The sequence below is a fragment of the Melanotaenia boesemani genome, chromosome 24, assembly GCF_017639745.1.
Source record: "Melanotaenia boesemani isolate fMelBoe1 chromosome 24, fMelBoe1.pri, whole genome shotgun sequence".
Lineage (NCBI taxonomy): Eukaryota > Metazoa > Chordata > Actinopteri > Atheriniformes > Melanotaeniidae > Melanotaenia > Melanotaenia boesemani.
The window spans coordinates 11,903,513-11,926,827 of NC_055705.1; the positions used below are offsets into that span (position 1 = coordinate 11,903,513).

General features: G+C 39.2%; 2 protein-coding genes across 3 annotated transcripts; one reads left to right on the top strand and one right to left on the bottom strand.

The window, feature by feature from the left end:
• Positions 1 to 5,948: 5,948 nt before the first annotated feature.
• LOC121635377 (glycerol-3-phosphate dehydrogenase 1-like protein) lies at positions 5,949 to 12,702 on the bottom strand. The gene is made up of 8 exons (XM_041978476.1): positions 12,230 to 12,702; positions 11,513 to 11,690; positions 8,794 to 8,934; positions 8,473 to 8,611; positions 8,213 to 8,325; positions 7,890 to 8,123; positions 7,421 to 7,527; positions 5,949 to 6,509 (listed from the first exon to the last, which is right to left on the bottom strand). The coding sequence occupies exons 1-8, from the start codon at positions 12,268 to 12,270 to the stop codon at positions 6,413 to 6,415; spliced, it is 1,050 nt and encodes a 349-aa protein (XP_041834410.1). The 5' UTR covers positions 12,271 to 12,702; the 3' UTR covers positions 5,949 to 6,412.
• Positions 12,703 to 13,821: 1,119 nt separating this feature from the next.
• On the top strand, positions 13,822 to 22,954 carry LOC121635376 (oxysterol-binding protein-related protein 11-like). 2 transcript variants are annotated; one of them, XM_041978475.1, is made up of 13 exons: positions 13,822 to 14,259; positions 14,552 to 14,620; positions 14,755 to 14,930; positions 15,265 to 15,344; positions 15,852 to 16,040; positions 17,024 to 17,222; positions 18,041 to 18,186; positions 18,343 to 18,483; positions 19,275 to 19,737; positions 19,830 to 20,016; positions 20,103 to 20,285; positions 20,377 to 20,530; positions 20,637 to 22,954. In XM_041978475.1, the coding sequence occupies exons 1-13, from the start codon at positions 14,144 to 14,146 to the stop codon at positions 20,691 to 20,693; spliced, it is 2,160 nt and encodes a 719-aa protein (XP_041834409.1). In that variant the 5' UTR covers positions 13,822 to 14,143; the 3' UTR covers positions 20,694 to 22,954. The 2 variants fall into 2 exon arrangements, with proteins under 2 accessions (XP_041834409.1, XP_041834407.1); XM_041978473.1 differs by having other exon boundaries at positions 13,823 to 14,259; positions 18,038 to 18,186.
• Positions 22,955 to 23,315: the final 361 nt, after the last annotated feature.

Below are 23,315 nucleotides of genomic sequence, written 5' to 3' on the forward strand. Positions count from 1 at the left end.
TTGGCCACACATCTGGCTTGTGAACAAACTTTCCTACAATCTATAACTGAAATAATGAGCATTAAGTGCACTACTTAACCTGTCTGTATAGTCTTTTTTTTCTTGAGGTCAAGGAATTGACATGATTACCTTAAAGGCAGGCATAGATTAAAGTAAAAAAAAAGATTAAATAAACACCCTTTTCTATATCTTCTTGTCTTTCTCCAGACATGTTTGGCTACTTTCTCATTCAACCACAATGTTTCCCTTTGGATCACTTCAGCTGCAGCTGCAGTTGAGACCAGTAAGACCATAAAGCAGTCAAGTTAGAAGCGTGCTGCCATACTTAAAGCTCCTTTGCTGTACCTGCCTAGATTTTCCCATCTCAGTGGGAAATTTTAAATGTGAAACTACTACAAACTTTTGTAATCGAAACACCAGAAGGTCCCAGAGGTCCAGATGTTCTCCAAGGCTGTCAAGGCAGAGCATAGGTATAAATTCATGAAGAAAAAAGACAAATGTGATGTTCAATATTAAAGTGTGCCGAAACCCATGGATGATCAAACTGATGGCAAAGAGGCCGAGAGCTAATTTACATAGCCAAATGCTTAGGAGCGTTTTGAATCTGATCCCGTTGCAGAAGCGGCTGGTTTCCGTTTACCCTTGAGAATATTTGCAAAGTGGTTTGTTCATGGTCTGCGTTACATGCACATGTCAGAACGCCACATCAATGTTATTTGCAGCTGCACTGGGATGGCGGTAATGTCCTCTCTCACATCAGTGGACCAAAGAAGCATCTTTATGTACGTATAAGCACAGACCCAAGAGAGGCATGCACAGTACATACGGTAAAGATCTCATCTTCCACAAATCAGAGAGAATTGTGGCATTTGTGCTGAGGTAAGCTACTCCGAGTCCACAGGAGATCAAGCTAAGGAGATTTAGATGAACAGATGCATAACAGAAAAAACAGAAGACAGTATCCAGCTTGGACTGCGTCAGCTCTTTGTCAAGTCAGACATATACTATTCTATTGTGAATTATGGTTACTCTCTTGATGCTGTTTTGTAGATTCATATAACATTTATTCAAATAGCTATTGCACAATTTTTGAAGGACCAAACAAAGATTGGTATACCGCAAAGTTTTTACTCTAAAAACTGAATTAATTTATTGACTTATGGTCAGTAATTTCCCGAGGTGAAAAGCTTTCCATTTATTTATCTCTCCATCCCCTGGCTATTTCAAAGAATCAATGGCTGTTCAGAGGGAGTAAGTTGATAAACATCTTTTATGGATGTCTCGTGCAATTTTTTCCACTCTGCTTGAGGTAATAAGATGGGACAGTCAAACAAACATACACAAACGGGCCTTGTATTTTCACCCAGTGTTTGTATGCAATGCCACAAACAGGCTTCCTGCTAACTTCTCCTTTTCCTCCACCCCTGCTCCCCCTCTCTTCCTCACAGCCTCCCATTTCTCTTTTTCACTTCACCACAAGGCAAACACAAAAGGAAGCAAAGTGCGTGTCTGTAAGAGCATTAACAGAAGCAAGGACGAAGACAGCCAAGCAAAGCTGAAGAAAAAGAAGAGGAGAGGGAGTGGACATTATTTCATGAACAAGACTCGGTGCCCTTCTCCACTGCACCAACACCAGCTGGGATGAGACGTGGAATCCCCCCCCCCCCACTTTTTCTCTTTTGGTTGTCTCTCCACCTCTTATGCCTTCAATGGGAGCATTGTATGAGCTGGAGGAAGGATATGAGGTCCCATTTGGCTGTCATTGACATGTAAAAAGAGTGTGGCAGTGACAGCTGACGAGATCAGTGGCCTGTAATTAGCTGAGGATGTAGGATAGACTCTCACCCATAAGTGTCAAAACCACACACAAAAATGGGCCAGCCTATCCACATATGGAGATATAGAGAATATATAACAGACATATTAACACAACAAAAATCTGCAGAAGCTTTTTTGCCTGTAGGTAAAATTATGATTTATCTATTTATTATCTATCTATGTGTGAGGTTTCACACTGACTCAAAACGTCTCAGGGTGCTATAAATCTATAGGTGTGAACCATGCGTTCTGGCCTGGGGGTGTCCTAGATATTTAAATAATAAAATCTTTTAGTGCTCTGGGGAGAAATTTTGATCCACAACTGAGACATTCATGCATGGGAGACACAGGTGTGATAAGCCAAGTGTGAATAACAGGTTAGTCTCATTACAGCTCATAAATCACATCTGGATTATACATATAGAACCAGATGAAAAGCATCTGCACTTGTTTTTCAGTGAATGAAGCAAAGATCAACATTAGCAGTGTTTAGCTACCTTATAAGCAGCCGGGTCAATGACTGGATATAGTTTTGAGATATTTAGTACACTCTTATTCATCTGTATAATTATGCTTACACACAAGTAACATTCCAAAAAAAAGTTGGGCTTTTATGAAAAGTAAAATGTAATGAAAATTTACCAAAAAAGTCAATATGGAATATACAGTAACAGTGTTCTGGAAGATTCTACAATTAGATTAGTTAAAGACAGGTCAGGGTGCCAGGATTGGGTATAAAAGGAGTATCCACCAATGAAAGTATTTCCAAGTAAGGATGGGCCACATTTCACCACTTAGTTCCATAACAATCCTTTTCCACACTAGATTGTGAAGAACTTTTCCTTCATGTGTGCTTAACTGGCCTGCATGCAACCCAGTTCTGTCTCGTGTTGAAAATGTATGGAGCATCATGAAGAAAAGATTCAAACAACAACACCAGACTGTTGAGTAGCTGCAATCTTGTAGTCAGCAGAAACTAACACGGGTTCCTCTGAACTTCAACAATAAGTATTCTCAGTTCCCATTGAAAAGTGTAATTTAAAGGAAGCTGATGCAACACATGCCTCTCTCTATGTTTACATTTAGGTTAGTGAAGGCATTGACAAGTTTAGATGTTTTTTTGCATTCCAGAACATTTACTGTTTATACATAAGCTCGAGTTTGGGTGTGGTCTTCTTGTAAGATGTAAGACTTAGATTTATTTATTTATTTTAGCTAGGCTGTGATCTTCATTACCTCAGATGTGCAGTACCATGGTTCGAAATGTTCAAAATTTAGTTGAAATATTGGTTTTTTTACCAAAGAAAAAAAAAAACATGTTGCTGCCACTACCTCTACATCTCATCAGCAATGCGGATTTCCTGTTACTCTGAATTATTCACTAACTTGACCTTCAACTGTTTTTATGTGGATAATTTCTTCTATACCAAGTGGACACTTTGTAAAGCCTGCTCAAAACACAAATTCCTGTTTATCAACCAGCTTTAGCAGTGTTGAAAGGTGTATTTCATTACTTTCAGTAGAGAACTTTGTTTAACTTGCTGAGGAACAGACCTTTTTTGTGCACTCTGATAACAGAGGGTGATTATGCATGACTTTATTTTGATCAGATGCTCAAGATGCTCAAAATTTTCCCTTGGGGCTACTTTAAAACAAAACTCTGAAAATAAGATTTGCTATAAAAAGGTAAACAAAGACAAGTAATTATATCTAAATCTTAAACAGCACCAGTCTCACTGCATGCTATTATTCTGCTATTCTCCACAATCAAAGGGGCCTCTTATTTTAGGACAGTGCAAATCTGTATGCAACAGACAAGTTACTGTGGTGATTAAGCCCTTCTTTCAAGCTTGGGTCTCATCTAAAGGTGGGCCCTCTCTTTGAAACAGAGGATCTGGGCTTGTGTCAAACCACGACAAGGTTCTCAGGGCGGCATGAAAAACCAAGCGATGACAGTTGCTCTTCGGAGATGAGAGAAGCCATCTCGCTGCAGAGGACATCAACCTGCAAGATCCAGCTCTCTCATGGGAACCTGTGCAGGCTCCTCCTGACACATTGTGCGTCCCTCCATCTCACCCTGCCTGAGCTTTCCACTGAATCCTTTGATGTCCTGGGATCTGGACAGTAATGAACTTGGAGGCCTGTTAGCCTGCAGAGTGAGATAGCGTAATTGGAAAACTGGCCAATAGAGTGGGATGTAGAAGGAGATAAGGTTATTTGCATGCAAGAGTTGTTCAATGTAACCAAAAAAATAAGCACTGTATTACTCTATGGTGAGATATCCTACTAAAAACTTACAAAAAAAAATGTTCAAGTCTAGCAAGATGATGCATTAAAAACTGTCTTACTAGCATGAAATGACAAATACTTCCTGCCTCCTGATCAGGTGCGGTTAGGGTCGATTGCATTGTCTTTTTATGAGTAAAATGAGGAGGCAAATTAGTAAATATTGAAATTTCTATTTATATTTAAATCGCATATTGACATTTTCCCCCTACTAAGACATTTAATCGCAAGATTTTGCTAGCATAAGATGAACAAAGTCAACTTTACACTAAAAATAATTCCCAATCAAAAGATCTGTTTGCGGAAAAAAAACAAAAAAAACAAAAAAAAAAAGGGGGGGGGGGGGTCAAAATAATTCACTTTGAGACTATTGGGCAAAAAAAAAAAAAGGATCAGAAATTTGCCCTCCAGCCCTTTTCATGCTGCCCTTTCAATGTGGGGCTGATGTCAATTCGTTGTAAGGTTTGGAAGAATTGGGGCTGAAACTGATGCACGGCAGTAGAGGTAGTCAAAGAACTGAATCAATATGTGTTCTGTCAGTGGTAATGCACAGGAAACTATAGCCCTTTTCACATATTGGTTGTGCCTCATTGGTTAGACGTGTTAAACCACCCACCACACATGCCAAACAGACATGAGTCAGCCCTGCATCAATGACAGAACCATTGATTTGAAAGGCAATCCACAATGCCGGCTTGGCGTTACAAATGTAGGCCATTTTACCTCTATTACTTCCTTGCTGGCTCAGAGGCACATCAATAGCGGATCAACCCTCTATGCTGCCCCTATGCTTTCACACATGACCTAGGTGTGCAATGAAGGCACATTTATGCAAACTTGAAATGCATATGTGAAAAGACTTTTTGATGGGTGATTTGGTAATGTACGTGAAAGCAGCCCTTATTTTATATATGATTAACTGACCTGTAAGAAAGGACAGACAGAAAACACTGCTCCAGTCTACAACATTATCACTCACTGGTGATGCCAGCTTGTCCTTCAACATCACCCACTGATGCTAACACTGTGTAGAGATTATAAACAAAGAAGGAACATTTCTTTTTCTTACTGGTATTTTATTATTTCTTTCCAAGTTCAGTTTTTTATGAGTACTTCAAAACAGATTTTTTTATCTCAGCTATAACATATTTATTGGTAATTAGTGGGGATGCTAACATGCTAAATTGAAATGCCAAACATTAGCATGCTAGCACTGTCATGAGCATGTTAATACTCCATACTAGTGTTTAGTTAAAAGTAATGTTGTACCCAACATACAGTCTCAAAAGCCAATATTTTAATTCTTTTTATTTAGTTTCAGTGTCTGATTTAACTTCTTTTATTTGCTTTTGGTAGCATAAGGTTCATACTGGTTGTTAGCACGAGTGTCACTGACTGTCATCACTTCTCTGCTTTTACATTCCTGTATAAAACATACTTTTCATGTGTCTATTTAAATACAGAACGATGAGGTAACTGATTCAGACATAGATAAACTACTTGGAAACAGTAATGGGAGATAGACAGGTGTGAGAATATCCAAGGTTTCACCAGTCGGACCTGTAAACACTTTAAGATGGAGGGACAAGGACAGCATTTGTTCTATAATCCACTTTCTTATACAGTTACTGCAGCCTTCTTGGAAATCAATTTCAGTCCATCAGATTTTCTGCAGGATATAACAACTTTGTTACACATATTTACCTCTAAAATTAAGCTCCTATTTAAAGAAGTTAGTATGTGTAATCCCACATTAGTTTATTTAAAGGTTATAGAAATCTTCTTTCTCACATCTGAAGCTTACGTGCATTATCATTTTATGGACAGATTTTCGATTTTCAGCAATGAAAACACTATTTTCAGTTTCTTCTGTATAAATTTTATTGACAAAGACAACTCCACATAAAGATAAAAAAAAGAATATCACAAGTTGAAATTATCAGATCACAAACACACGTCATGTAGTGATATAAAAGTGAACAAAAATTAGGACACTTTTGGCGATATTTTAAGTTTAGTGGTTTAACATAGACGATCATTAAATCCCTGCCACTGATCAGAAACATTAAAGTATTATTTTCTAATTCTAACTTTGTCAAACACTTTGATTAAAATAGAGCATTTCACAAAAAATACTCTTAAAAAATGTAAAATATACTGCAGAATATATGATTATGAAATGCCACCAACAAATATGACCTTTCAGTGCTGTGGGTTATGTTTCTTGTGTTTTCTTGGTTTTTTCTGATAAATCTCTTTTGCCCTCTAGTGGTCATTTGTAGCAATTGAAGGAGCAGCCACAGTTGCATCACATGTGCTCCGGATGGTTCTGCAGACAAGTGATGAACTCTTTCACCTCCTTCCCTTCAAAGCAGATCTGATAGACTGCAGCAAACAAAGGAAACCTGATGGAGAAGAATATTAAGTTTGATTAAAAGGAAATATTGGGACACCCTTCTTGAGGTAATAAATGTCTATTCAAGAGCAAGATGGAGGAAGCATCTTCAATAGGTAAAAAGAAATATCAGTGGTTTTTGTAAATTCACAGCTTCCTGTGCATTTTTTATTTCTAAAATTCACACTTTTCCGGTCTCACATTTCCAGGTTTATCAGCTAAAATTAAAAGAAAGGAGTGCAAGATGCGGATGAGACCAGCAATGTGTGATTTGGAGACAGCGGCCCTGAGGCAGAACCAGAGGTAGCAAAGATTAAAGTAAGAGTAAGAATGAGGACATTAGAGGGACAGCAGATGTTAGATGTTTTGAAGACAAAGTAAGAGAGGCCATACTAAGACGGTTTGAGCATGTGAAGAGGAGGGATAGAGAATTTATCAGTACTGGGATGCTGAGTTTGGAACTACCAAGACCAAAGATGAGATTTGTGGATATAATAAAACAGGACATGAAGTCATTTGGTTTAAGAAAGAGGATGCAGAGGATAGAGTTAGGTGAAAGAATTTAGTAAAACTTCTGTATGGCCCAATTTAAATTAAAATAATAACAAATATGGGCATGCTTTAGGGCCAACTTGTAGCTGACAAGTTGCTACTGTATGGTAAACACTGCAGTTCTCAGTGGCCATTGCTATTAACTGAGCTGCAAACCTTGCAAAAGGAAAGCTACCCATTCTCTTAACTGAGCCATTAAATTGTCCACTTTTGCATAATGACTGGGCATTATTAGTGATTTAAATATGAAATTGAAGCACAAGAAAAAAAGATGGCAACAAAATAAACATATTTAATGGTCTGCATCATATTAAAAAGACTCATTTAGGCCAGGAAGGAACTAATACTAGCAGAAGTAAGTGAACTGACTTGTTGACCATGTCCCTCTTTTGCAGAATCCTGTACACCTCAGCTGAGGTCATCGGACCTTGAAGCTTCTGGCCGTTGAGCATCTCCGCCTCCAGCTCAGCAATAGACTGAGGAAAAAGACAAAGAAACATAATCTTATGAACATGTTTTATATGTCATAACAAAATTTTCTAGTCTATTTAAGAGATGCTATCAGACACTAAAAGTCTTGCATCACCATGGAGATACTGCCATTGATCTGCTTGTTGGTCAGCAATATTACTCAAGTCAAATTCAATAAAACGTAGTAAGGAGGTAAATAATGGCCAGATGAGAAATGAACTCAAGTTTTAGAACAGATCTGCTTCACCTTCTCTAGAATGGTGAAATTTTGCATTGGTTTAGGTGAAGCATGCACCCTAAGGATAAAAATGACTTCTCAAGCAAACTAACTACATCTTTTGAAGTTTTTGTTTCTTCGGCAACTTACTTTGGACGTTCGGACGAAGGCCTCTGCGACTTTGCGGTTCCGCCCGCCGTAGCAGGTGGTGATGAGGTCGGCCACGCCGCAGCTTTCCAGGAAGGTGGTGGAGCTCACCTGTCCTTTGCAGAACAGCTTAGCAAAGGCCACCATCTCCATAAGACCCAGCCTGATCACGGCCGCTTTAGTGTTGTCTCCGTAACCGAGGCCGTCACAGAATCCAGCCCCCACTGCAACAATATTCTGCAAATTTTTAAAAGCAAGATTTTAAATCAGGAAGCATGTGTATTTCTGTAAAATAACATTCTGAATTTTACCCCATGAGGGCCTACCTTTAAGGCCCCACACAGCTCCACTGTATCACACTCTTTCACAACTGTGATTCGAAAGTTTGGAGTCTGCAGCAGCTCTTTGAATATGAGGCCATTTGATTCATTTTTTGCCCCTGATTGAAATACCAGAGCAATGAGAAACAGAAAGAAACAAACAAAAAGTGACTCAGTCTTCTAAATCAGGGAAGTTACACTGTGCTGACAACCATAACAAAACAGCTAACTTGCATCTGAACGCTTTAAAAAAAACAGCATCTAACCAATGGTGGTTTCACAAAACTTCTCATCGGCCACCTCGTTGGCGATGTTGGCTCCCATCAGGACGCTGACCTCAATCTCCAGTTTCTCTCGAATGATGTCTGAGATGAGTTTTAGTCCATCTGGTCCCTCATCAATGCCCTGGAAGACAATAAAATACCAAGTATGAGAACTTCTAGGCTGGATAGAGCAAGGACTTTCTCTGAAATGCTCAACTCTTCTATCCTGTGATGCTATTTGCAGAAAACATGATCAAAGTCAGGAGACAGCTTCCCCTTTGTGCTGTAAGAAAATCAGACACGAGAACAACCACAGGATCTTACTTTGATCAGAGATATCCCGATGGTTCCCTCGGCCACATGAGGTTTCATCTGATCACACAGCCTTGTGATGAACTGGTGCGGGACAACAAAGATGAGGATTTTTGCTCCCTTCACAGCTTCTGTGACTTCAGGGACGGCGATCTGGACAGGCATCAACACAGTTAGTGCTAGAACTAACCATAAAACACCAAAACGTGACTGAGCAATGCAGGAGTAGGAGATTTGTCAAAAAGCTTTTACCAAAGACTCAGAGCCTTTTCTTTAAGCTTGTTGGGGCTTCCTTATTCTTATTCCTTATCCTTAAATTAGAATAAATTATCTCCACAAGGTTATAAGACGATAAAGTGTTTTCATAAGGGCTGTTTTCTTAGTTTGTGGTGTAATTATAAACAGTTAAAAGGTAGAACGGAAAAACTCTCAGAGAACTGCGCTAAGCATTGCAAGAAAGGAAATTAAGAAACCTTCAGGGGTATTGATTAGAGTCCAGGGGTAGTGTTCTACGTTAAGAGGAGAATTTGGCATCTTCACAACAAAATTTCGAAGAAGCAAAGAACACTGAAAATTTAGTAAACATTTCATAAATAGAGGGGATAACTGATTTAGTAAAATACAAGAAAATGTCACACAGTCTAAATAAGATGAAGCCACAGGTCACTGTTGGATTGAGTTGACCCAAGAAAAGCTCCAAGAACTTAAGGAGCCTTAGTTACAACTAAACCGTTATATAATATGTGACTTGGCCACAGCAGGTCATTATGAAAATGTATTGGTAGAAATGCATTGGTGTTGCAATTATTAAATTTTCATGGATTATATTTATTTTTCCATTTCCTACACAAACATGGCAGATGTCATATCCACAGCAGAATACAGGCATGTTCGCTTATGTTATTAAAAGGGCATCAACTCCATAAAGCACGTGATAAGCAATGTGAAGCAGCGTTTTTGGCTGTTTTCAGACAGGTAAATGAAGTGGATTGTAACGACTATGCAACCAACACCATGAATAATTAAAAAAGGTGTGACAATAACTTCTGTTAGTCATTGAAGCATTAACCAGCTCAGACACGACTGCATATTTGCCTTTTTAGAATAACAGAGGTTATAATTACTTGTTCAATTTACAGCAGTAAAGAGTATTAAACTCGAATAATGCAATAAAAAAGTGCCTTTTATTACTCTAGCATGTATTATGCCTATGTAAGCTGACATTCATTGTGTCATTTGATGGTTTGTGGTACAATTACAGTAATATTTCAAATTAAAAAGGCATTTCTTTTCCATTAGATAGATTGTTTCGAGAGTGCAAGTGGTCTCCAATCACATGAAGATAAACTAGAGATGGGACACTCATGAACAAATCAGTTCTTCTGAACAGCTTTTCTAAATTACAGGGGTTAAAGCAAAAGATTATCACAAGCCTGAACTTATTTTTCCTTGGATTCAGTGATGATATGAACATCCCAAGTCTTGCAGTTTTTCAGCAGGACCTGGTCTAATGTGCTCAGCAGCTTCAAACATCTAAATTCAAAGCTAACAACCAAGCCAGAAATGTGGGAGTAGTCATGAACTCAGAGCTGAATTTTAGCAGTTATATAAAGACAGTTGTGAAATCAGCCTTTTATCACTTAAAGAACATATCGAGGATTAAAGGAAGATGACTCAGCAGGATTTATCTTTAGTAGACTGGACTACTGTAATGCTGTCCTCACAGTTCTGCCTAAAAAGTCCATCAGACAGCTGCAGTTAGTCCAGAACGCTGCTGATCGAGTCCTCACTAAGACCAAAAAAGTAGATCATATAACTCGAGTCCTCAGATCTTTACACTGGCTTCCAGTCTCTCAAGGAATTGACTTCAAAATCCAGCTGTTAGTTTACAAAGCACTGATTGGTTTAGGACCAAAATATATTCAGGGTCTTCTGGTTCGTCATGAACCAACCAGATCCCTCAGGTCATCAGGGTCAGGTCTACGTTCTGTTCCCAGAGTCAGAACTAAACGTGGAGAGGCAGCGTTCAGCTTTTATGCTCCTCACATGTAACAATGAGAATTGAGTCGCAATTGCAAGCCAAGACATGCGTGCCATCATAGGAGTCTAATGTGAATGAATCTATGGGCAGATTTTATTATTATGACTATTATCATTTTTATATATTGTGAGTTTTGCAGTACTGAATGTCCATGTGTGGAAAATTGTGGAATAAATTTGTTTTGTTTTTTGTGTGCCACAAAGTTTTTTGATGAGGGAAAATCCAAAATAGTGATGTCACTGTCAAAACATGTGGATATGGAGCCACTTTATGGAATGGTTACAATAAAAACGCAAACCAAAATAAATTATAACCAATATTTCAAAATAATTCCCACCAACAGAGTATGGTGGGATGTGTAAGTTTGAATTATTGTGATTCAGATCTTACCTTATAATTACTATCAGCGATTATTTCCTTGATAAAAATTAAGTTACCCCTGATTGAATTCTAAGAAAAATAAATAAAAAACAAGAACAAGCCAGTCTGATAAATGACTCTTTGAAATTAACGGCTCCTCAAGGTCCAGCTCCCTTCAAAGAGCCATAAAACTCATCTCTTAGATAAACACACAAGATATATGGGTCAAAGTTATCAAAGTTATCTTAGTGCATTTTCTGTAGAGGTGAATTGCATAACCTCTGCACACATGTGTAATCTAAAGAAAATGCTGCTAATCCTGAAACTTACCACATTTTTGGGCAGCTTGTGGCCTGGCAGATATTTAACATTTTCATGTTCTGTGTTGATAATCTCTGTGAGCTTCTTTCCGTCTATCATTTCCTCATAAACCCACATGTTCACTATTGGATCAAAGCGATTGGAGGCTTTGACATTGTGCCCGACTATTTTGGCGATGGAGGAACCCCTGAAAGAAGAATAAAAAAACCCACACATTTTTACACATTTAAGCTTTGGAAACAGGAGCATTAAAACTAAAGTGGGCATTTGTGAAAGGATTAAAACCAAGCATGGGTTTGCACAAAGCAAACCTGATTGAGTACATTGCATCTGCAGAAATTTGCATCAGGAAAGAGGCATTAAAGTAAACCTACAATATTGCATAGGTACTTTATTAAGTATACAACACCTTATAAGATTAAATACTATCTCGATGACACGGCTAGCATAAATAAAAGTTTATGTTCTTGCAGCCCAGCTTTTTTTAAAAATTTATTTCAAGGCTGCTGCAAAAGAAAAGGGACTCGATGACGAGCAGCGGCTCGTTTTAGCTCCCCTCTGTCTGGTATGAAACAGGTAAAGACAGGCCTATCAGATTATTAATACAATGGGTTTACATCTGCTTAATCCGCGTGCAGTTAAACGCTGACAGCATATTAATACCACGATAAACTAAGAGGGCTCATGTTGGGGAAATATGCATCAAACACACAGATGAAACGTTACCAGTTTCCAGATCCAACGATGCAGACTTTCTTCCCTGGCATTTTGTAAGTGGCAAATCCCTTATGTGCTCCCGAACAGTGTGTTCTCCACCAACCGTATATTATAACTTCCTTATACGCCCTGAAAATCGCTATAAACGAATTACTCCGCCCTGCGACCGCCACGGCTACACCTCTTAGTTTCTCTGGACTGAAAATAATACAGATGCCGGATTGTTTTGTGTTGCAACGAACAAGCTCAAACGACTCAACACATTCCTAATACTTAACATTTAAACATGCTCGCTCCTGTTTTAAGGTTCACACCCCTCAGCCGAGCTGTATTTCTGAAGCCGACTTGATGAAGAAAGCGTACTAAAAACATAAAACGATAGAAAAGTCTAATGTAATAGCGTATCAATGTTTTAAAGTTAGTTTATTGATAATTCTAGCCTAGAAACATGGGATCCTTCCAATCACGTTATCTGGTTCCTACCAACAGAGATCAAGCCGGACAGAGTGGTGAAGGGCACTTCCGGTCATCACGATTTTTTTTAACAAATTGCCAGACTTTCCCAAAGTGATTTATTTTTAACCAAAAACAAAGAAAGAAAGAAAGAAAGAAAGAAAGAAAGAAAGAAAGAAAGAAAGAAAGAAAGAAAGAAAGAGATGTGTTAAAAAAATCTGGTTGTGTAACCATAAAGTAACACCAAAAATGGAATATGAAATATTCTATTATAGATAAACAATTTAATGAAAGACATTATGTATTTTACTTGAATTTGGAATGAAATAAAACACTAAACGTCTATTTCTAATATGTTCATGTTTTTTTTTCTTTTATCAAGTTGACCACACCATCCAAAACTTTTCTGAATATTAACAGTGATTACTTTAGTAGGTCAATGGATTTTTATCAAGTCAACCAAATTTACATTTGTAATCAGAATCTATTTTAAATCAGTCCAGTACTAGTTCTACCAGACAAGTGGTATTCATAAGGTCCATCTAAAATTTACTTCAATTTATACAAAGTATTCTTTGTATTGAAAAAGTATTCAACGCACACACACACACACACACACACACACACACACACTATATATATATATATATATATATATATATATATAATTTTTTTATTATAATCATTTATTTTTTGTACATGACACTAAATTCTGTCTGTTTACTTGAGGTTGAAAAGACTGTTAAAATTGGTTGCAATGCACTGTTTAACCACAACTGTATGTTGACTGCTAAATAGTAGCATGAAAATAAAATAAAATAAAATAAACAACAAATTTATGATGAGCTAAATAATATTTCAAATGTTTTTAAATGAATAAATACATTTCATTTAATAAGATCCTGATCCAGTAGCCTTAATGATTGCGTAAAAGAAAAATAATAATCGCAAAATAAAGAGAAGAAAATTACGAGCAAAACAACAATTTCCGGTTGCATTTCCGGTGTGTTATACTGTTGGAAATTTTATCTATGTTTAGTCATTTTCAAAGTTTTATCTCTCCTTACATTATATTTTGTTTCACAGAAGCTTTATGTTATAGATTATAAAGCAATATTATATCACTAAGTTTTTTATTTGTTTTAATGATTTAATTTAAAGCGGAAACTCCGTGTCGTAATCAGTCACATGATAGTTGTCCTGCTGAAGCAGTAAATATCAGGCGAGCTTATAGACCCAGGTTATCCAGCAACTCCCTGTTCCAGCACATTAGACAATGTTTTATTATTCGTAATTAGTTACCAGTCCAACGTCTGGTGGTGTGGCGTGTTTCGTTTAGGGATGAACCAACAGCCCTGGCCGTCACTGTAAAAGAGGCTCGCCCACTTCATCAAATCTCAGCTAGCTTTACGGGTTAGCCTAAAGCTAGCAGGCTGAGTTAACGTCAGGAGGACTTCGTTGCTGGTGACTATGCAAGGGGAAACTGCGGCGATACGAATCACGGAAAGCGAGGGCAAGCTGGATGTATTTCCCCAGAACAGGACCCCGAGCTCGGGGAGAGCAAGTGCTAAAAGTTGGCAGTACAGGTGGGTGGCAGTGTGCGGTGGCTAATTTACTGCTGTCGGGCTGATTTTGTTCATCTGACAACTTGATCACCACCAGCACAATGAAAATGTTTCAGTCATGTTCAGGTTTTCTTACTGTTTTTTCGTTGTTTACTTTTTATCGCATGATCAGAGGGTAAAAGATGACTCACATTGCCCTTTGAACACACCTGTCTTAACGCAATTCTCCATGATTGATTTGTTTACCTTTGTGCTATTAATATCTTGAACTCGCTCAGAGTATTGTTCCTCTTCTTTTCATATCCCTTCTTAGTGATCACATGGAGAATATTGATGGCTACTTGATGAAATACACCAACCTGGTGACAGGCTGGCAGTACAGGTGAGTTTTAACACAAAATGCACATTGTTCCTAATTTGGTTTAAAAAAAAACACACACACACTTTCTGATCCAGAATAAGCTAGTTTAAGACATAAATTAGACAAGTTTGGAAATAATGGCTGCTGTTTTCCAGGTTCTTTGTCTTAAACAATGAGGCGGGCTTTCTGGAGTATTTTGTCAACGAGCAGTCACGTCCACAGAAGCCCCGTGGCACGCTTCCTCTGGCTGGTGCCGTCATTTCTCCCAGTGATGAAGACTCGCATACCTTCACAGTAAACGCCATCAGCGGGGAGCAGTACAAGCTCAGGGGTGAGCCACTTTAACTTCTCATTTATCAGACTACTGTAAGTGGATTTAGACCCATCTAAATCTAGTCCATCCCTCATACCCTAAAAGTGCATCATATTAGCAGGCTGCAGCTGATTGATGCCTCTTGGTTATTATTTTTTTAACTCCAGGCCTTCTGTCATCATCATCCATCTTGTACTTGCAGTATTGATCTGGATGTTTTCCATTATCCGCTGCCGGTGAGGCAGGAGCATGCAGGGATCGATGCTGAATAAGATCATCTTCCAGTTACTTTAATAAGTTAAAGCTTTTTTTTCTTTTGTTTGTTTTTGTTCTCTGGTGTTTGTCTGTGCAGCCACTGATGCCAAAGAGAGGCAGCACTGGGTCAGCAGACTGCAGATCTGCACACAACACCACACAGAGGCCATGGGAAAGGTAAGACCCCACCCCACCCATGTTTTTTAATCTCTTTTATCCTTCAACTAGATCATGTGAATCATGATAGAGGATGTGAGCTGGACAGTTAGTTTTCTGTTTACTTTCTTTGCTTACTAAAAGAGATGTTGAGCAGTGACAGCAAGAGAAAAAAATATCTGTAAAGCTGTGAAATATCAATGTTAATGTAAAAATATATCAGATTTCACCCTGTTTGTAGATGTGATGATCATTACTAATGATTTGTAGACTACTGCAATGTCCACAACCTGCTTGAATGCTCTGGAGAAACATGAGAACTACAAGCTAAAAAAATTAAGAGAGGCTCCTTTTTGTAAGAGCTATGATAAAAATATGAGTGGTTCCACCGCTTTCTTTTTTTTTAAGATATAAAGTCCACTGTCTCATTTTTATTGTTGCCTTTGTTTTCACATTTCAATTCTCACATGTAAAGAAGTCCTCACCTAAGAAGACTCAGTTCAAACAATGCTTTTCTATGTTTTACAGAGTAATCCCCCTCCCAAATCCCGTAGCTACTCCATGGTGTCTCAAGGCAGCGGCAGCTCACCCATGTCCCTGCGCCGGCCCAGCCAAAACCCACCCCCTTTGTTCGGCTGGCAGCAGGGCCACAAGGGCTCGTCACTCTACTCCAGCAAGAGGTCACTGCTGCCAGACCACCTGATGGACGCAAGAGAGGTACATCAACCGGTGCTACTAGCATTTCCATTCCCATGTCAGTGCTCCAGGCTACATAAGGAGTATCATAAAGTTGTGGTGGAGACTTACAGTAGTGATCTGAAGTTTGAAAGCTCAGTATGTAGGCTTGAATGTATTCATAGAGCTGTTATGTGTCTCTTTCAAATGTTATGGTTTCAGTCTGCTCAGCTGATTTAACATAGAAGCTGATATGATGCTGATTTACTGCTGAATTGATGGAAACTGGAGGCTGAGCTGTGATAAGGGAAATGAATGTACAAACTGGAGCATCTGGAAACATTTTACTTAACTGGAATCAGATCAAACAAAATGTCATTGGTTGTTTTGAGATATTTCTTACAAAGATATAGAGAGCCATAAATATTATACTATATAAGTTACTGTATTGTGTTGGTCCAATGAGCAGAAACACTGAGGCAGGCACTCGACTCGAAGAGTAGTATGACTGTACAACAATGAAAAGTTGATGTTTGTAGCTGCTTTCACAAAGTGTGAGCAGTGCTGGGGTCTCACAAAGCTTGAAGCAGTAATTGTAAAATATTTACCACTTGGTTCATTATGAGGCTTTCTTTTATTTTTAGTTTATTCAGCTGTGGCTCTTTTAGGGGCATGTTAGTGCCACAAAATGTCCAGCAGGTGGAGCTGTTCTGTTTTTATTATTTTTGAGCAACCATAAAACAACATTGCAAAGGGACAAATGTAGAAATCAGAGGATTGGAAGTGGGTTAAAAGGATTACATTTCTTTTAAGTTGAGAAGTGAATACAAAATTATTTCCATCAGTTTAATCAGATAATTAAAAAGGCTGTTTTTGTAGTTTCTTTATTTTGTTGAGTATAATGAGACTCTTGTTTAGATTTTTTTAATGGATACTTGAACTTATAGGATAAAAAGCAGGCACAACTTTTGAAGTAAAAATAGTTATTTTACAGGTAAAATGAATCACTTCTGATTTCTCTCCAGATGATGAGTCAGGCCCAGGGTCAGCACAGAGACCTGATCCAGAGTATTGAGGGCCTGCCAGCAGCCCCTGGCCTCTCCCCTCTAGACCAGGATCTGCTGATGCTCAAGGCTACCTCCATGGCCACCATGAACTGCCTCAACGAGTGCCTGCACATTTTGCACCTGCAGCAGGTTGCCAGACACAGGAGCTCCCTGGAAGGTCAGTTTTGTCTTTGGTTTTTGCTTTTTTTTTCTTCTAAATCTCATGTGTAAAGCATTTTTTTTTTTCAAAATCAAATTATAGTCCTGCACATGCTGGTCTTCCCCCTAATCCTGACAAACAACTTGCAATGGCTGGACAATGGAATTATTTTGCATTATTGATAGGGAACTCTGCCTATTCCTACCACCTGTCTCGAAAGTAATTAGATCTCAGATGGTAAAATGTCCACCTGTAACACTTTGAGGACAGGGTGCTGCTCTAATTTAGTTTCACATTGATAAACATAAAGTAAACAAAAGTTATTCCAAAGTGGCGCGTAATATATCTTCTCCATTTCTGTTTGGGATAATTTGAAACGAGAATATACTGTCCCACTTTTTCACAGCAGATCTCATTACTCGATGTATATTTTATCAGGGTAGACTCACTGCAGCAGCCAATCAGATTAAGTCGTCCTACGACGCAAGAGGTGAATTTAAATTAGATCTGCCCACCTCAAAATGTACATAAAAACACCATACAGCCATTCTGAGAGGGCTCAGCCAATCAGAGGTTGGGGATGTTTCCTGTGGGTGGGGCCAGAGTATCCTGATACCTGCTCGCCAAGAAGAGTTGGGTTACACTCTTTTGATCAAGAGCAGCTGTCTAAGGAATCGCCGTCTGTCTAGTCAGCTGTCGAGTGGCGAATGGTAGGCAGAGTGTAGAGCTACGTGTGAGTGCAGCTGTGAGTGTCAGGGGGCCTCTGGAGGGAGGGGGGGGTAGTACCATGAGTACCTCTGAACCTGCTGCTGTTCACTCCCCGGCGTCCACAGCAGGACCCACCATCGAGTGGTTGGAGCCCAAACTGCCCGACATCCTGAAGAACGGCAGCAGCTCTCTGGGCAGCTTCACGACGGGGGAGGGCCCGCTGGAGGGGAGCTGCCTGGAGCTCAGCACCCCTGAGACCTGCAGCTTCTCTGGGGTAAGAAAAGACACCCACTCTCCCTGAGAGAAATGGCCACTGTCAACATGTTGCTCATCAGGAAACTTATTAAACTCTTCTTGGTTACACTTTCAAACATTTACTTTTAGTATCTTCAGGTTGTCTGAGCTCATTCACCTCTCTTCACTTTGTCAGGAACAGGAGGACATAAGCGCAGATGATGAGGAGGAGGACTCCTTTACAGACAAGGAGGAGGACCTGGGCGCCGTAGAGGAGGAGCGCAGCGTCATCCTACACCTGCTGTCACAGCTAAAGCTGGGCATGGACCTCACACGGGTAGGTCGAGTTCCACACGCCTCCAAACAGATAAACAATCACATGAAACCTATGAAACATATTTGTAACACATTTAGAGGAGACGTTGCAACATAAAATACTTCATTTATTTATGTCACTAGCACTATATTTTATCTAGAATTTCTGTGTTTAAATATGCAAATGAGAGTCTGATGTGCAGTAGAGAGGGGGTGGGAACTCAAGGTTTTCTTTCTTTACCCCGTTCCTTGGGTAAAATGCATCCCACAAACAGAAAACTATAAACTCCAAATGCTTTGAGTTTAGGTTTTAATGGGGCTCAGGTTGTTTTTGACTACTGTAGTTTCCTGAAGATGTCAACATGAGGTATAATCTAATGGAAAAATAAGCAGATTTGCATTAAGTTTTATTAAGATAAACGCCTAAACTAACATCTTGGACACTACTGTCCTGCTACTCTGAAATAAGATGTTATTTGAGGAAACACTGATGATATTTGAATGTGTTACTCAGGATTTTACTTGGTGGTTTATAAACAGGGAAATTTTAGGATGACGAAATAAGCTCTGCTTGCTTTGCGATCACTGGTCCAGGACACCCGATTAGATAGACACTCTATCCTCCTCTTGGGTTTCTGTTTTCACACTTATCTGGTGGATCCAGTATGCTTACCTCAGATGGAGATCCAGTTTTTATTCTGACCGCAAGGTCATGTCCACTACCCCTCTGTCTCATTTGTTGTACTGCTGGTATCAATGAGAGCTGTTCCTTAGCCTTTGACCTTTATTTTTTTTTCTCTCCTATCCTTGCAGGTCGTCCTTCCCACTTTCATCCTAGAAAAGCGCTCTCTGCTGGAGATGTACGCCGACTTCATATCCCATCCGGACCTCTTTGTCACCATCACCGACGGCAGCAGCCCGGAGGACCGCATGGTCCGGTTTGTTGAGTACTACCTCACCTCCTTCCATGAGGGCCGCAAGGGCGCCATTGCCAAGAAGCCCTACAACCCTATCATCGGTGAGACCTTCCACTGCTCCTGGAAGGTACCCAGGAGACCGGATGCCTCCAAGGAGCCCTCACAGGGAAGCCCAGAGCCTGCTGCAGCCTCCCAGGAACCCTACCAAGTGCGGTTTGTGGCAGAGCAGGTGTCCCATCATCCCCCTGTGTCTGGCTTCTATGCGGAGTGCCAGGAGAGGAGGATGTGTGTGAACACACATGTGTGGACCAAGAGCAAGTTTATGGGGATGTCTATTGGAGTATCCATGATAGGAGAAGGTGAGGCAGCAAAGACTGCAAGAGCAAGATGCATCACAAACAGTCAGAAAAATGTATTGTTTCAACTTCTTTTTTTTGTTTTTCCTCCCCAGGTTGTCTGCATTTGCTGGAGCATGACGAAGAGTACACCTTTACGCTGCCCTGTGCCTACGCGCGCTCCATCCTCACCGTTCCCTGGGTAGAACTGGGTGGCAAAGTCAACATCAGCTGCGCTAAATCCGGCTACTCAGCAGTCATCACTTTCCAGACGAAACCCTTTTACGGCGGCAAATTACACAAGCAAGTCTCCTATGGCTCATTTTTTTCACAATAAGTCAAAACAAAGAATCTATCTTACAAATGAGTCACATCTTTATCCTTTTTAGAGTCACAGCAGAGGTGAAGCACAACGCCACCAACGCAGTGGTGTGCCGTGTGCAAGGCGAGTGGAACGGCGTGTTGGAGTTCAGCTACACCAGCGGAGAGACGAGGGTGGTCGACGTCACTAAGCTGCCTGTGACGAGGAAGCTTGTTAGGCCCGTTGAGAGGCAGGGACCCACTGAATCCAGGTCAGACGAAGTGGAATGCAAGAACACACAGCTCATTACTCAAAAATACTTGCATATATTTATGCCCGGTTATTTAATTGGATTTATTTAGGCGCTTGTGGCAGCATGTGTCTGAGGCCTTAAGGCAGAAAGATATTGAAAAAGCCACCGAGCACAAGAGGATCCTAGAGGAGAGGCAGCGGACCGAGGAGAGGCACCGCGCTGAGACAGAAACACCGTGGAGGACCAGATATTTTGACAGAGAGGTGAGCACAGCAGGACAAAAAAAAGCTTCTCCATATCACTATTCATCTTAATTGTTGACTCGCTAACTTTTTAACCAAATAAGAAAAGTATCTTTTCTTCCTCCAGGGTGAAGGTTGGGTTTATCACAAGCCACTTTGGAAAAACTCTGCATTCAAATCCTAGTTTCTTCAGTCTTATTCTTGGATGTCGTAGAGTCAGGAAAGAGTGTGTGCGAGTGTGTGTCTCGGCACACACACACGCATGAGGTCGGCAGTAATGATATGAAAGCATGGCCTGCACTGAATGCAACATGGGGAGAGGAGGGACGGAGTGTCTGAAGGCGTTCTCACTCATGATGCTCACAAAGCCTCCAAGTTTTTGAACTGCTGATTTAGTTTTTTTGTACACATATATATCTATAATCCAGTGTCAGTGAAAACATTCTTGTACAGGTAATGGTACTCACAGCCTTAAGACAGTCTAAAGAATGATGCAACGAGTTCTGGCTTTGCTGATCAACCCGGGTAAACTTATTTACTTTTACTTCTCTTTTTTTTTTAAGCTGTGGTCTTACAGGAAGGTGACGTGACTTAAATCACTGCAGTGCTGCCTGAAAAAGTTCATGCTGTGAGACTGTTTTAAGATGTGTTTTTCACTCTAATTCACCAGGTATTTTGATTTTGGGTAATACTTTGGGAAGATTCGGATGCTTTCTGTGGCTTAATTCTGGAAATATTGTTTGAGGGGTGCTCCAGTGTTGGAGTGCTTGGTTTAAAGGGGAATGCTCTTAAGATTTAGAGAAACAAAAACACCGGAGCTTCTGATTCCTGCAATGATGACTGCATGTTAAGGTTTAAAAAATAATTATTGGGTTCAAAACGTCCTTCAAAGAATACTTAAAATTTTCCTGAAACCAGATATATAAAGACATAAATTTGCATTGGGAAAAGAAAATTTAAAAAATGTTTGTCTTGTGATAAAGACATACTTTCAAATGCAGATTTTTATTTTATTTTTTTTGCTATTTTTCTAAAATATTCTCAATTTCATTTACAAATTTTCTTTTACCCTTTAGTTTTTTCTATAAAACATACAATACAGCATTACTAAATTGCATTTTTGTAATTTAATGTCAAAATTCCTTTTTTTTCCTCCCCATACAGTTTATTTTTTTCTCTACAGTGACCTTAATATGTTGTCATACATGTCAGAAATTACTCATTTTTGCCACATTATTTTGTCTAAAGTGAAAGAATTTCTTTTTTAGAGCCACAAAACACTTAAAAGCCATTTATTAAGCAGCTCATAAACATGTAATGGATGTTTTTAATACACAATAATTGTGCACTAATAGATCATAGCTGAAATACACTTTAAATTTAGTAATTATATCCATGTTAGTCTATGAATCATTATTATGTTTGTGCTCTGCTTATAAATGATCGGTTTGTGTTTAAAATGAATTATTTTACCCTTCAGCCAGGCAGTATTGTCACATGTTTAATAATCAGCATTTTTCTTCATTTATCTGATTATTAAATATTGTTGATGAAAGTAATTCAGCTCTAACATGCTTTTAATTATATTATTGTGTCGAACTGCTGGAAAGTCACATAAGACTCACTAACATAAACGTAAGTAAATGCAAATGATTGAGTTGCGTGAATGCATCTAAAGATTTAGGGTTTTGACCTTCATGCATGACGGCTAACTCTTTTCATTCTTTTTGATTGCACTGAGTAGAAACTCCCGTTTGCTTTACTTATGTTTCTAAATGTCTGCTGTTCAAGCTTTTAACCAAATTTGCTTTTTTTTGTGTGTGTAATGCAAATAAATATTTCTCTGAAGGCTTGTTAATCTCCCAGTCCTGCTCTTTAATTGCTCTTGTTTTAGAGCGGCTTTTTTTTTTTTTTTTTTTTTTTTTTTTTTTTTTTTTTTGTACAGAGACTCTTGTTTCATCAGTGTTTCTTTGAAGGTCAGTATACTGTGATGTTTGGCTTTTAATCCATCTTCAGAGTGAATTTTAGCCTCACGTTTTCAAAGCGCCCCCAGTATCACGTCAGAAACGGTTCATTCCACCCTGCCATTGATAAGCTATTCCCTCCCAGTCTCGGTGCCTTATGCAACTCTTTCTGTGCATGTCTTCCCGTTGAGGGGGCATGACATTTTAATCAGTTATTTTTCTGAACGATGCAATGTTGTATGTATTGTTTTGGTGTGTTTGATTTCTCTTTTTTTTTTTTTTTTTTTTTTTTTTTTAAAGAATCTGTGCTCGATGTTGAGAGAAGTCGACCGAGCACCGTTGACGTAGGTTTTACATCCTCCTGGTTTTTCAGTCTGGTTGTCTTGCTGACCTATGAAATGCACTGACATTAAAGGAGACCTGATCTTGTAGAAAAATGATGTGTGACAATAACCGAATAAAATTGCAAATCAGTTGTAAACTGTGTTTAATTTTTTTCTCGGTTGTTTTTCTGCTCTTGTACATCCTTAGACATGTGAAGCTGGCTTTAAATTCCACTACAACCCACGTAAAATATGCTATGCTAACCTAACCTGATCCTTGTGGATCAAAACTCAGGTTAGGATGTGAAAAGAAAAAACTTATTATTTCATTAAAAAAATAAATAAACAAGCCAAAATCCAGAAACGGTTCAATAAACTTACTTACTGCTTTAACAGAAATTTTAGTTAGAGGTTCGATAGCAGCTACGTGCTGCTAATCAGTGCATTTGACTCATTAATCATCAGTGAGATTGTCTCTACAGGAGAAGTGGACGTCCCAGTGAGTTCAGCTTCAAAACC